The sequence below is a fragment of the Crocuta crocuta genome, unplaced genomic scaffold (assembly GCF_008692635.1).
Source record: "Crocuta crocuta isolate KB4526 unplaced genomic scaffold, BGI_CrCroc_1.0 scaffold415, whole genome shotgun sequence".
Classification (NCBI taxonomy): Eukaryota; Metazoa; Chordata; class Mammalia; order Carnivora; family Hyaenidae; genus Crocuta; species Crocuta crocuta.
Genome location: NW_027531525.1, coordinates 1,799,894 through 1,811,576, shown reverse-complemented (window position 1 = coordinate 1,811,576; position 11,683 = coordinate 1,799,894). Strand labels below are relative to the sequence as shown.

At 48.3% G+C, this 11,683-nt stretch overlaps 1 protein-coding gene and 1 long non-coding RNA gene across 2 annotated transcripts; both read left to right on the top strand.

Moving 5' to 3' along the window:
- The first annotated feature begins 3,897 nt into the window (after positions 1–3,897).
- LOC144238714 (uncharacterized) lies at positions 3,898–4,837 on the top strand. Its single transcript, XR_013337196.1, has 2 exons — positions 3,898–4,174; positions 4,555–4,837. It is a non-coding gene; the product is annotated as an uncharacterized LOC144238714 (long non-coding RNA).
- A 2,902-nt stretch (positions 4,838–7,739) lies between these two features.
- On the top strand, positions 7,740–9,080 carry S100A11 (S100 calcium binding protein A11). Its single transcript, XM_077772625.1, has 2 exons — positions 7,740–7,913; positions 8,755–9,080. Exons 1-2 carry the CDS (start codon positions 7,767–7,769, stop codon positions 8,908–8,910), a joined length of 303 nt encoding a protein of 100 aa, XP_077628751.1. The 5' UTR covers positions 7,740–7,766; the 3' UTR covers positions 8,911–9,080.
- The last annotated feature ends 2,603 nt before the right edge of the window (positions 9,081–11,683 follow it).

Below are 11,683 nucleotides of genomic sequence, written 5' to 3'. Positions count from 1 at the left end.
GTGGTGTTTGCTATGGCAGCCGGAGCAGACGAAGATGAGGAGAGTGAGAAAGAACAACTGGAGACACATCAGACAGAGCTGCAAAAGTCCTGAGGTGACAGAGATTTGAAGAGCTATGTGGCTGTTCTCAATCCTATTCTCTCCTAAAGTGATTGTATCCTTCTTCCAAACCCTCCACATCCACACAGGGCGTGAAGTCAATTGCTTCTGTCTTCTCAGCACTGAGCAATCCCTTCTCCCCGATTTCATGGCCATCTCCCCTTGGTCATTGCAACAATATTCGATTATGTTCCAAGCCTCCAGTCTCTTTCCTCTCGAGTACATTTTCTAGTACACCAAAAGGTGATGTGCACCATGTCACTCTCCTGCTTAAGACTCCTCAGTGGTTCTTGATAGGCAGCTCTTAGGATACAATCCAAACTTTCCAGCAGAGCTCTTAATGTTCTGACACTTATCTCTCCAGGCTCATAGCTTGCAGCCTCTGCCTCACATTGACCATCATCCCACACCCAAAGTGCAGGACTGCAGAACCACCTGCAAGTCCTGACAACACACATGGGCTTCATCCCTCCTTACTTCCGCCCAGGCCATCAAGTGAGGCTTCCTCTGAAGGCAGTGCTCTGAGTTCTAAGCATTATACATGAACTACGTCTTAATCTTCAAGACAACCGCATGAAGTAAGTACTACTATTCTCTCCACTTGGAAATGAGGAAACTAGGGCACAGAGCAGATAAATGTCTCGCTGGAGCTCGTAGAGATAATGGCTTTGAACCCCACGCTCTAGCCCAGTCTGTCTTCACTCAGCCTCACCCCTGGGCCATCTGCCTGGTGGATCCTCACACATCCTTGAGCATGCGGCTCAGGCAGCACTTTCTCCATGATGCTTTCCCTGCTCCCCCAGCATTAACCACTCATTTCCTCCCCAACATTGTCCCTGTACCTTGGCCACACCCGATTATTACATCTGTCACATTCTATTGTGTCCATTTAAGAATCTACCCAATCCTGCGCAGAACTCAAGTCACACATAAAAAAATCCCCATGTTTATTTCCTGAATAGCCCTTTTGCTCTTCTGTACCTCATTTTAGCCTCTTGCTATCAGTTTACCAACCCGCACTCGTCCTCAGCTCCTCGCCTACTTTAGCCCTTTAGTTTGATGCATTATTTACCTCTTTTGGCAAATCTCCCTCTGCCTGCCATCTATCCTGAACTCTCCTTTGAGGAAAAGCTAGTAATGAACCCATCTCAGCATGACCCTGGGCAGCTACCCAGCACTGGCAGCCCTGACCGGAAGGAGCTGATGCCCAGCCTGGTTCCGAACAATGCATACTTATTTGGTTCAGCTCTTTTCTTTGGTTTCACTCAAGCTATCTCATGGGGCAGAAGAGTGACTGAAAGAACAAATATCTTATAGAAAATCAGGAAAACGAAACAACCAGGTTCAGGAAGGATAAGAGCACTAGCAAAGTTGGACTACAGGCTCCGGTTCTGCGTGCTTCACCGTTTATGCAACTCAGCTAATATCCAAGTAGCTACTTCTTTTATTTCTGGTTAGCAATTCATTTTATTTTCCCCTCTCTTCTGTACACTCCTTCTGAACTTCATAGCTTCTAATTATTCATAGTGTCCACCTCTTTGTAATTTTGACTTGCCATGATCTCATGCGTCTCTCCACACAGATGTTCAGCTTCAGCTCTTCTAAACGTCTAATTCTCTGTGTTTCCAATTTCAGTTTCCCGAGGGCAAGAAACTGAGTAGCCTCAGCTCATCTTTCCATGTCATGTCATGAAACATCCACTACTGTCCATTCTGCAGATTGGCATTTCTTGAGTCCAGAGCTAACCTCAATCCAATCAGCTGTGACAGTGAGCACAGGGTCAAATCATGCAAAAAGCCACCGGTGGGGCTGACCTTTCAGCAGAGGCTATAAGTGAGGTGTTTTCCCATGGTATAAAAGGTCCTATGATTCACATATAGAATCACTTAGGCTAATGATTCTTTAATATTTTTTTAATCCTAGATTTTTCTAAGAATCAAATGAAAGCTATAGATTGTTCCTCAGAAGGAAAATGTCTTATGCAGAAAAGTTCATATATAACTTTAGGGTATTTGTGGACCTCAGTAGCCATCCATGGAACACCTCCCAAACCACCAAGGGCTTAAAGTCTATCCACAGACCACCTCAAAGGCAGGCACTATATCATATTTATTTTTGTATCTCTTGCACCTATACTGGGCTTGGTACATAGTAGGTTTCCAGAAATATTTGTTAAATGAATAAACTGAAGAATTCATTCATTCACTTGGTAAAAGAAGTTTTTCCAATCCAGATAGAGGCTAAGAAGTTCATGTTTTATATAAAAAGCAATAGGGAGCCATTTTATTTCATTTTGTTGTGGTTTGCTTCTTTTTTTTTCAAAAAATTTTTGAATATTTATTTATTTTGGGGAGACAGAGAGACAGAGTGCAAGCAGGGGAGGGGCAGAGAGGGAGACACAGAATCCAAAGTAAGCTCCAGGCTCTGAGCTGTCAGCACAGAGCCTGCCTCGGGGCTTGAACCCACGAAGCACGGAATCATGACCTGGGCTGAAGTCAGACTGTTAACCCACTGAGCCACTCAGGTCCCCCTCTGGTTTGCCCTCAGTTGATCAGAGCTGTATGTCGGGAAAATATGTTTTTAACAGTCAAAAGAATAGATTGGGGCTGGGGGGTGGGGGGGCGCGTGGAAGCAAGAGACCAGTTAAGAAACCGAAGGAAAGAAGGATTGAAAACCTAAACTAGAGCCCTGGAGGTAGGAATAGAAAATATGGGGGCAGATCCAAGAGAGTATAAAAATAAAACGGGGGTGCCTATGTGGCTCAGTGGGTTGAGCGACCAACTTTAGCTCAGGTCATGATCTCACAGTTCATGGGTTCGAGCCCTGTGTCAGGCTTCTTGCTGACAGGTAGCTCAGAGCCTAGAGGCTGCATCAGATTCTGTATCTCCCTCTCTCTCTGCCCCTCCTCTGTTCATGCTGTCTCTCTCCCTCTCAGAAATAAATAAAACATTAAAAAAATAAATTAATTAAATAAAACGGATAGGGGTTGCTACTTGATAAAATTTGGGGGTAAGAAAGGGATTAGAGTCAAAACCTGGATCCAGAGTTCTAAGTCGGAGAAGAATGGAAGAATGGCAGTACCACTAGCAGAGAGGGGTAGATGGGAGAGAAACAGATTACTTCTTGAATTATTGAGTCTGGGGCTCAGGTGGGGCTTTCAAGTGGATTCAAGAAATGTGTGTCTGATGGGGCATCTGTGTGGTTAAGGTCATGATCTCACCGTTAGTTGGTTCGAGCTGCATTGGGCTCCGTGCTGACTATACAGAACCTGCTTGGGATTCTCTCTCTCCATCTCCCTCTGCCCCTCCTCTGCTCATTCTCTCTCTATATATATAAATAAAAACTTTTAACATTTTTTTAAAAAGAAAAAAGAAAATGTGAGTTTGCAGTAGCTGAGGGAGAGGCAGATTTGCTCCTAGGTGACCAGCGGATTTCAGGATGTAATTTACACCATGCCCTGTGGCCCCTTATCTTTCACCTACACCCACTCCACAATTTTTGACGCCGTCTCAAACCTATCATTTCACTGGACAGTTATAACACTCTTACGAAACAGGAAAGGCAACGTCACTACTCTTAGCAGATAAGGAGATGGAACTCTGAGGAGGAGGTTTGCCAAAAGTATTGCAATAAAGTTAACAGGCCCACGAGTAGAACCCAGAGCTTCTGCTTCTCAACACGACTCCCAGCGCCACTGCCAAGTGCACACAGATAAATCCCTACCCACACCGCTCCGTTTATAATTGCAGTGGTTTGGGTTTTGTGGGCCTAGCTGTCTTTGGTTAGGGAGAAGTTTGAGACACTGGCACTCCACTTGGCACACATCGTCACCTCGATTAGCCATCTTTAGTGTGAAGGGATAGATTAGCCCTGGCTTCTAGGGAACTTCCACTCTACAATTCCGGCCCACACTCCGTGCTGCACGTTTCTAAACGGATCTTTCCGCCTCTCTAACCTGAATGAGCTCAGTCCCGGAAAAGAGCCAGGCGTATTACGCACAGCACGCCCAAGACCGCCATGCATAAGTTTGAATTCAGAAAAGTCCAGAATCTTCCAGGGGCTGGGAGACACAGGGGTGAGCGGCGCGCTGGGCCACGCGGGCGGGGCGGACAAGTCCGGATCTGCACCCGGGAGTGTGGGGTTGGGGGTAGACGCGCTGGCCCGGAGGGGGGCGCGGGGCGGAGAGGGGCGGNNNTGGTTGTTTCTGTGGAGCAGAAAGGGCACTTCTCAGAACCGAGTCGTCGGAGCCCGGGGGAAAGTCGGGTTCCGGAAGCTGCTGGCAACCGGCCAAGACGCCAAAGCCCGAAACTGCAGCCGCTCCCAGCCGGCGGGGCGCAGCCCGGATCGTGGGAGGAGCTCCGGCCCCGCCGAGCCCCCTCTGCCTTCCCCTTTCCTTTCCACCACCCCCCCCCATCTTTTCGGGCGCTCACGCCGACATCTGTTCTCTCTTCTCAGCTCCTGACAACCTACTGTGAATTCTCTCTCTCACGTTTCCATTAAGCCACCTCCAGAATCTACCTCCTCCTTGGCCTCTTTCGTGAAGGGAGTCCGAAAACCTCTGCCCGCGGGCCCAATGGGGTTTGTGTCCCGTCCCCAAGCTACAAATGGATTTGACGTTTTTAAGTGGCTGGAAGAAAATCAAAGGAAGAATATTACTTGGTGACACCTGAAATGACAGGAAAATCAAACCTAATTGTCCGCAAATAAAATTTTATTGGCCCACGGCCACGCCCGTTTACTTATGAGTTGTCTGTGCAGCTGCTGTCCCGCTACAAAAGAGTGGCAGAGACATCATGGACCACAGTGGCCTAAAATATTTACCATCTGACCCTTTACGAAACACATTTGCTGACCTTTATCCCTGCCCACCCATTCCCTCCTTCCTTTCCTTGCAAAAAGAGACTAACGGGTGTCCCCAGGAGCCTTGAAAAAGCAGACCCAGCACCAGTAGGTGGTGAAGACTGGGAACCATTGCCCTGGTGGAGGGTGGATGCCACCAGGATCCCGCCCGGGTGGGGCTGGGGGGAGAACGTTGAGGCGAGTGTGCTGCTTAAGAATGACAGCGCAATGCTGGAATCTTTCAAGTGCTACTTCTTTTTCACATTCCTTTTTCTTCTCCCTTTCCTCAATTAAGAGTGCTTTTTTAAAATTCTTTCACTGTATCCTTTTACCTCACACCACTTTCTTCTTCCTGTCAGGGTGCAGACAGCTGTGGGGAGCTCTGGCTTGTCAGCTGGACGTCTTGTTCTCCTCTCTTTCAGCCCCTGCTCCACTCTGAGCAAAGCTTTCCTGTCTCTGGGCCTCCCCTCTCTGGAACCATCGCCCAGCTCCCTTCCAGCTCTACAAATGTTGCAATTCCATGCCAGTAATTTGGTAATTGTGTTTCTTTTGCTCTGGAAACTTGCCTCTGAGGAGAAATACAGAGGTTTGAATTTTTTCCATGTGTGGCTGATAGCAAGTTTTCAAGAAGGAAGAAAATGGTCTAAATTATAGTCCCAATGTTAAGGAGGAAAAAGTAAAGCAGAAAGCCACTTTGAAGCTAGCAAAGCAAAGCAATCCAAATTCTGTAAGATAAAGGGGCAGAGGAGCATCTATAGCCTTAGAAGAAGGTCACAAAGCCTGGAATCTTCTGCCCTATATGGCCTGCCCTTCCAGCCGACCTTCTTTCTGTCATCTGACACATTAGGAAGACAGTGAGATTTTAGTCATGATAAGGAAGGATGTTGTGCAAAAACATCTGTTTCTAGGCTGTGGTGTTCTATTTCACTCACAAACCCTGGACATTTTTCTTTCCTTAAAAAAAGTTATCTCTGAGAAAAAAGAAAACATTCCAACAACATGACTGTCGGGAAAGAATCCATGTCCAGAAGAGTTCTTTAGAACCCACCTCTGGAAGGGGGCGTTACAGATGCTCCCACATGCACTGGGGACCAGCGGGCTCAGCTGGTAAAGCATCTGGAAACACTGCCCACGAAAAGTCTGGGGAACGGGGAGGGAGGGGTAAGGAGCCCAAACTGTGCCCCGCAGGCTTAGATCAGTCCGTTAACGCGTTAATTATGGGCCCCAGCTCTGTGCTCCAGGAAGTCCATGCAAAGCCCGAATTAAGGGGTCAAAGCTAAATTGTAAACCTCAAGGTCCAAACGAGGATCATCGTTAGTACCTGAAGTTTAGTAAAGCCTCAGAGGAAGGGTGTGGCTGGCAACTTTTCCAGAAAGCCTGCAGTTGACGTCTGAACCACCAGGGGGCTCTAGGTGCCGGCGGAAATGACCCGGAGGCCTCGCAAAATAGAAAATTTTTTTTCTATTCCCGGAATTTCCGGAAGAATTCTCTTGTAAGAAAAGCAGAGCCCAGCGGGGCGCTTGACCCTCCAGCTCCTCACGGGCGCAGCCGCCTGAGGGTCAGCTCTGTAGATGCCAGAGGAGCAGAGTGAGTGGCAACCCGAATGCTCCCTTCCTGAGATCAGCCTTTGGGGTTTAAAGGACCAGTTCCTCTGGTGGTTTCAGTAACAGCTAGTGGCATCTGCCAGTAGAAGGAACAGACCAAGGAATGCAGAACGGGACCTGGAGGCCGAGATTCTGGGAGGGGCTCTGCTGCGCCCATTGACCTTCTCCGGCCTCTCGTTCCCTCCCGTGTAAAATTAATGTTTCTAACCTTCAATAAGAAAGCTGCTTTTGAACATCCACGAACTCCCAGATTTCCCACCCCACACACAATAATGACCGTGCCTTTAGTTTTCTTCTAGAACATGCAGGAGTCCCAGGAATTCAGTATTGCTTTAAAAAGAACTGCCATTTCATTTGTCACAGTAGCTTAGAAAATAGGAAATTATCGGGGCGCCTGGGTGGTTCAGTCAGTTGAGTATCCTTCCTTTCGCCCAGATTATGAACTCGCAGTTCACGTGTTCAAACCCCACGTTAGGCTGTGTGCTGACAGCTCCGAGCCTGGAGCCTGCTTTGGATTCTGTGCCTCCCTCTCTCTCTGCCCCTCCCCTGCATGTGCTCTGTCTCTCTGAAAAATAAATTTTTAAAAATACGGCGCGCCTGGGTGGCTCAGTCGGTTGAGTGTCCAACTCTGGCTCAGGTCATGATCTCACAGTACATGGATTTGAGCCCACATCCGGCTCTGTGCTGACTGCTGTGACCGCTCAGAGCCTGGAGTCAGCTTCGGATTCTGTGTCTCCCTCTCTTTCTTCCCCTCCCCTGCTTGCACTCTGCCTCTGTCTCTCCAAAATAAATAAACATTTAAAAAAATTTTTAAAAATATTAAAAAAGAAAACAGGAAATCAATTAATCTCCAGACAGTGCTCAGGGCACATAAGGATTTGTGGATGTATAGTTATGCATATGTTTACCCAAAGATTCTAGAAACATCAGTAAACCCTGCCACGCTCACTCTCATCTAGACAGTCTGCTGCTTTTAGACACACCCATGTGCTCCATGTGGACCCTCACTGTATGTCACCAGGGACAAACATGTGACCCGACATGGGAGGGAAGCTCATGGAATGTGACCTTCAGTGTTTGTCTTGGGCTCTTCTGCCCCCTAAAAAATCGACTTAGTCTTTTAGGAAACGGCTTTGCCCCAAAATGAAGGTATGAGATTCTCTGGAGTGTTCTCCAGCATCCAGCCCTCGTCTGAACCCTGACTTTTGTTCTCTTAAGGCAAAAATGTCCAGCCCTACTGAGACGGAGCGGTGCATCGAGTCTCTGATCGCTGTTTTCCAGAGATACGCTGGAAAGGATGGTAACAGCTGCAAACTTTCCAAGACAGAGTTCCTATCCTTCATGAATACAGAGCTGGCGGCCTTCACAAAGGTACTGCTCCCAACCCCTCCCCCACACAACCCCAAACAAGACCCAGGCCGAATGGCTGGGAGTGAGCGCCCAGCAGCTGACGTCAGCTCTGAGTAACCATTATAAGGACCTTTTCTTCTTAAAGATCAAAGTTCTCCCAACTACATGACCCAGGGAAGGGTGATGTGTTTCTTTCATTTAGGGAAGGTGCACATGAAATGGTAAATGGTGTAATAGGATAGTTTTCAAATAGGAAAGTTATTCCTCCATCCCAAAGCTTCTGGGGAAGCCCTGTCCCATAGAACTTTCTGTGATGTTGGAAATAACGTTCTGTATCTATCTGCACAATCCGAGGTGGTAGCTGCCAGGCACGGGTGCCACTTAAAGACTGACTTTCTAAGTTCCTAATTGAAACAGCTGGTGTAACTAGCGGCTGTAAGTGCATGGGGGGGGGGGGAGGAGATCAGAGGAGCAGAAGATGAGGCAGATCGAGGCCTGCATCCTCTTTCCACCTCAAATCGCTTCACTTCTGTGCAGTTTGTACACTGGAGTTGCAGGCGACACTTGACAAAGTGTGCCACTGCTTTTATAAAATTGAACACCCCCTGACTGTCACAGAGGAATTTTGGGTTGGGAGCCAGAAAACTTGGGTTCAAGGCACAGGTCTTCCCCTGAGGCAAGTCACTTCACCTCTTTGGGTCTGTCACTGGGTCTGGGAAGTGGGAATGTTACTAACCCCTAGCCTGTACCTCACACTCTTGTGAGAATAAAATGTGGCAACATAATTGTTAAGTATCTTAGAAAGCGCAATGTAAGATACCGTTAAAAGTATCATTATTATTGGTTATTGTTCTCTTTACAGAACCAGAAGGACCCTGGTGTCCTTGACCGCATGATGAAGAAACTGGACGTCAACTCTGATGGGCAGCTAGATTTCCAAGAATTTCTTAATCTTATTGGCGGCTTGGCCATAGCTTGCCATGAGTCCTTTTTAAAGTCTACCCATTACCAGAAGTAAATCTGGGGGCAGGGGGAGCCCTTGGGTCTGGCCTCCAGACCACCCCCTTTCCCTCAAAACAGCCTCCCAATCATCACAACCTACATGTACTTTGAGCCCAGAATATCTACTGCCCCGTTCAGGCCAGTCCTGTTGGTGGTAAATAAAGCAATGGCGTTTTTTATACCCTATGCTAGGGAGTCAGTACCTTTGTTCCAGCGAGGAAGAAGCATGGGAGGGAAGGGACTAGCCTGAGTTCCCAGAGCTGCACAGTAAATAGTGAAAATACACTGGGTGTATTTGTAGTTATGACTCACGGTACCAACAGAATCATTCCAGATCACTCAGCCTGATGGAGAGATGTCGCTTGTTACTCAGGAAGTATCTAGTCACCCCTCCTACAGGCACTGTCACAGGCTCGGAGGATACAGTCAGCAAAACAGTCAAGGTCCTGCATTCACTGAGCTGACTTTCGGGGAAGGGGGCGGAGGCAGGGAGCGGCAATGAGTGCATAAGCAAATAAGACTACTAGATAAATCCCATGGGGGAAGACTACAAGGTGGTGTGTTACAGGTTACAGGGGCTGGGGAGGGCATTCTGCTGAGATCTCATGTGTGCTGACATCTGAAGGATGAGACAGAGCAAACATTTGGAAAGACGGAGGAGGAACTTTCACAAGAGGGAACAGTGAGGGCAAAGGTCCTGAGGTGAGAAGGAGCAGGATGCTGGAGGGATGGAAAGGAGGCCCATGTGGTCAAGGGCTTTGTGTTTGGGTGTGGGTTTCCTTATTTGCATCGCACTTGGGCCAATGTCCACGTTAGTCTTAACTTCCTAAGGCCTCTGAAAAGGCAGCAAGGGAAGAGGGACCGGAAGGCTGGTCCAGGTTAAAAACGAGAGAGAGAGAGAAGCGTGGTTTGCATCCCTAAGCAGCACAGGTGAAGGTGATGGTTCCCCAAGACCCTCAGATTCCTTATCCATCTGCGTGCGTTTTGATTTCTTAGTAAAAATCTCTCTGCATCGCAGTTTCTTCCTTCATATTAATAGAATGAATCAGACCATTTCTGGGACGGTTTGTCAGGCTCTGACGTTCCAGAATGAAGACCAGTGCCTCAGGCTGGCAAGTCCCTAAACTTTTCAAGTAGAATTTGTAACTACTTCTTGGATAAGTCCCTTAATTCATTAAAAAGTGTTATTATCCCAAAGAACACGGAACCAGGGAAGAGCTGGAAAGACGTCAGGCACCCTACCGTTTACTGGCTCATCTGCTGTTCTACCAAGAAGTCACTGCCCCTGGTTTTAGGACGTCAGGCTGAGGGAGCTGAGAAATCTGTACTTGCTTGGCTCCCTCAAGTTGTGAAAGTAGACAGACCCAATCTGTACCAAGTTTCTAATTCAAGATTGAAAACAACTCTCTGAAGTGCCTCCTGTTTGGAAGGTGAGTGCTGGAGACCGACACATCAGGAGAAGACGTTGGTTCGGGGGACGGGGTGATGAGCTCAGTGAGGGTTGTTGTATTTAAACTGCCATCACTAGGTCCCGTTGGCATCTGCACTGAAGTCTGGAGAGAGAAGACGTAGCTTGAGACACAGGAGGGCTCGGGGGGCGTTCCCTCGGGGGTAGGAGGAAACCAGAGGAAGAAGGCTTCACTAGGGCACAGAGAGTCTGAGGGGAGGAGGAGCAGAGCTGACAGGGACAAGACCAAGGACAGGAACCACGCCAGACAGCCACGGTCCTGCAGAGCCGTTGCCCCTCCAGACCGTGTGCAGAGCCCCCTCCCCAGCCTCACACTCGGCCACACAGCCCGCCTACCCCTGTCTTCACGAGTAGAGGCCAATGACCGCGAATCTCTCTCCTCAACCCGCTTCTAGCTCCTAAGCTCCAGTGCTGCCTCCTAGACTTCTCCACGTAAAATAATACAGGTATTGGGGTGCTGGGTGGCTCAGTCAGTTGAGCACCGGACTCTGGCTCAGGCCATGATCTCACAGTTCGTGGGTTCGAGCCCCGCGTCGGGCTCTGTGCTGACAGCTAGCTCGGAGCCTGGAGCCTGCTTCTGATTCTGTGTCTCTCCCTCTCTCTGCCCCTCACATGCTCACGCTGTCTCTCTCAAAAAAATAAAACATTTTTTAAAAGAACATTAAAATAATACTTGGGGTGCCTGGGTTGCTCAGTCAGTTAAGCGTCTGACTTCAGCTCAGGTCATGATATGGTTCGTGGGTTCGAGCCCTGCGTCAGGCTCTGTGCTGACAGCTAGCTCAGAGCCTGGAGCCTGTTTCAGATTCTGTGTCTCCCTTTTTCTGACCCTCCCCTGCTCGCGTTCTCACTCTCTCTCTCTCAGAAATAAAAGCATTTTAAAAAAATTTTTAGGGGCGCCTGGGTGGCTCTGTCAGTTAAGCGTCCAACTTCGGCTCAGGTCATGATCTCATCGTTCGTGGGTTCAAGCCCCGCGTCAGGTCATGTGCTGGCAGCTCAGACCCTGGAGCCTGCTTTGGATTCTGTGTCTCCCTCTCTCTCCATCCCTCCCCCAAGCGCTTTCTCTCCCTCTCTCTCAAAAATAAACAACCATTAAAATTTTTTTTTAAAAAAAACAGGTATCAAGTACTCAAGTATTGAACAAAGATTTACTTACAGTGTGTAAGTCTGTTCTGTGTATCTGTGTATTCATTCCCAGAGTGATTAAGGCAGAGAAGATTCTTCAAGAAACTTGCACTCTGGTTCATTGTACCCCAAACTGAACTCACCATGCTCCCAAGCCCCCAGCAGGCCCCTCCTCCACTGCCCCCCCCCCCGGAAAAGC

What these genes read in the sequence shown, in the direction of transcription:
- S100A11 (XM_077772625.1), top strand. Translation starts at nt 7,767, where the DNA reads ATGTCCAGCCCTACTGAGACGGAGCGGTGCATCGAGTCTCTGATCGCT. An exon ending in AGCTGGCGGCCTTCACAAAG is followed by an intron (nt 7,914 to 8,754) that starts GTACTGCTCCCA and finishes TTCTCTTTACAG; the next exon opens with AACCAGAAGGACCCTGGTGT.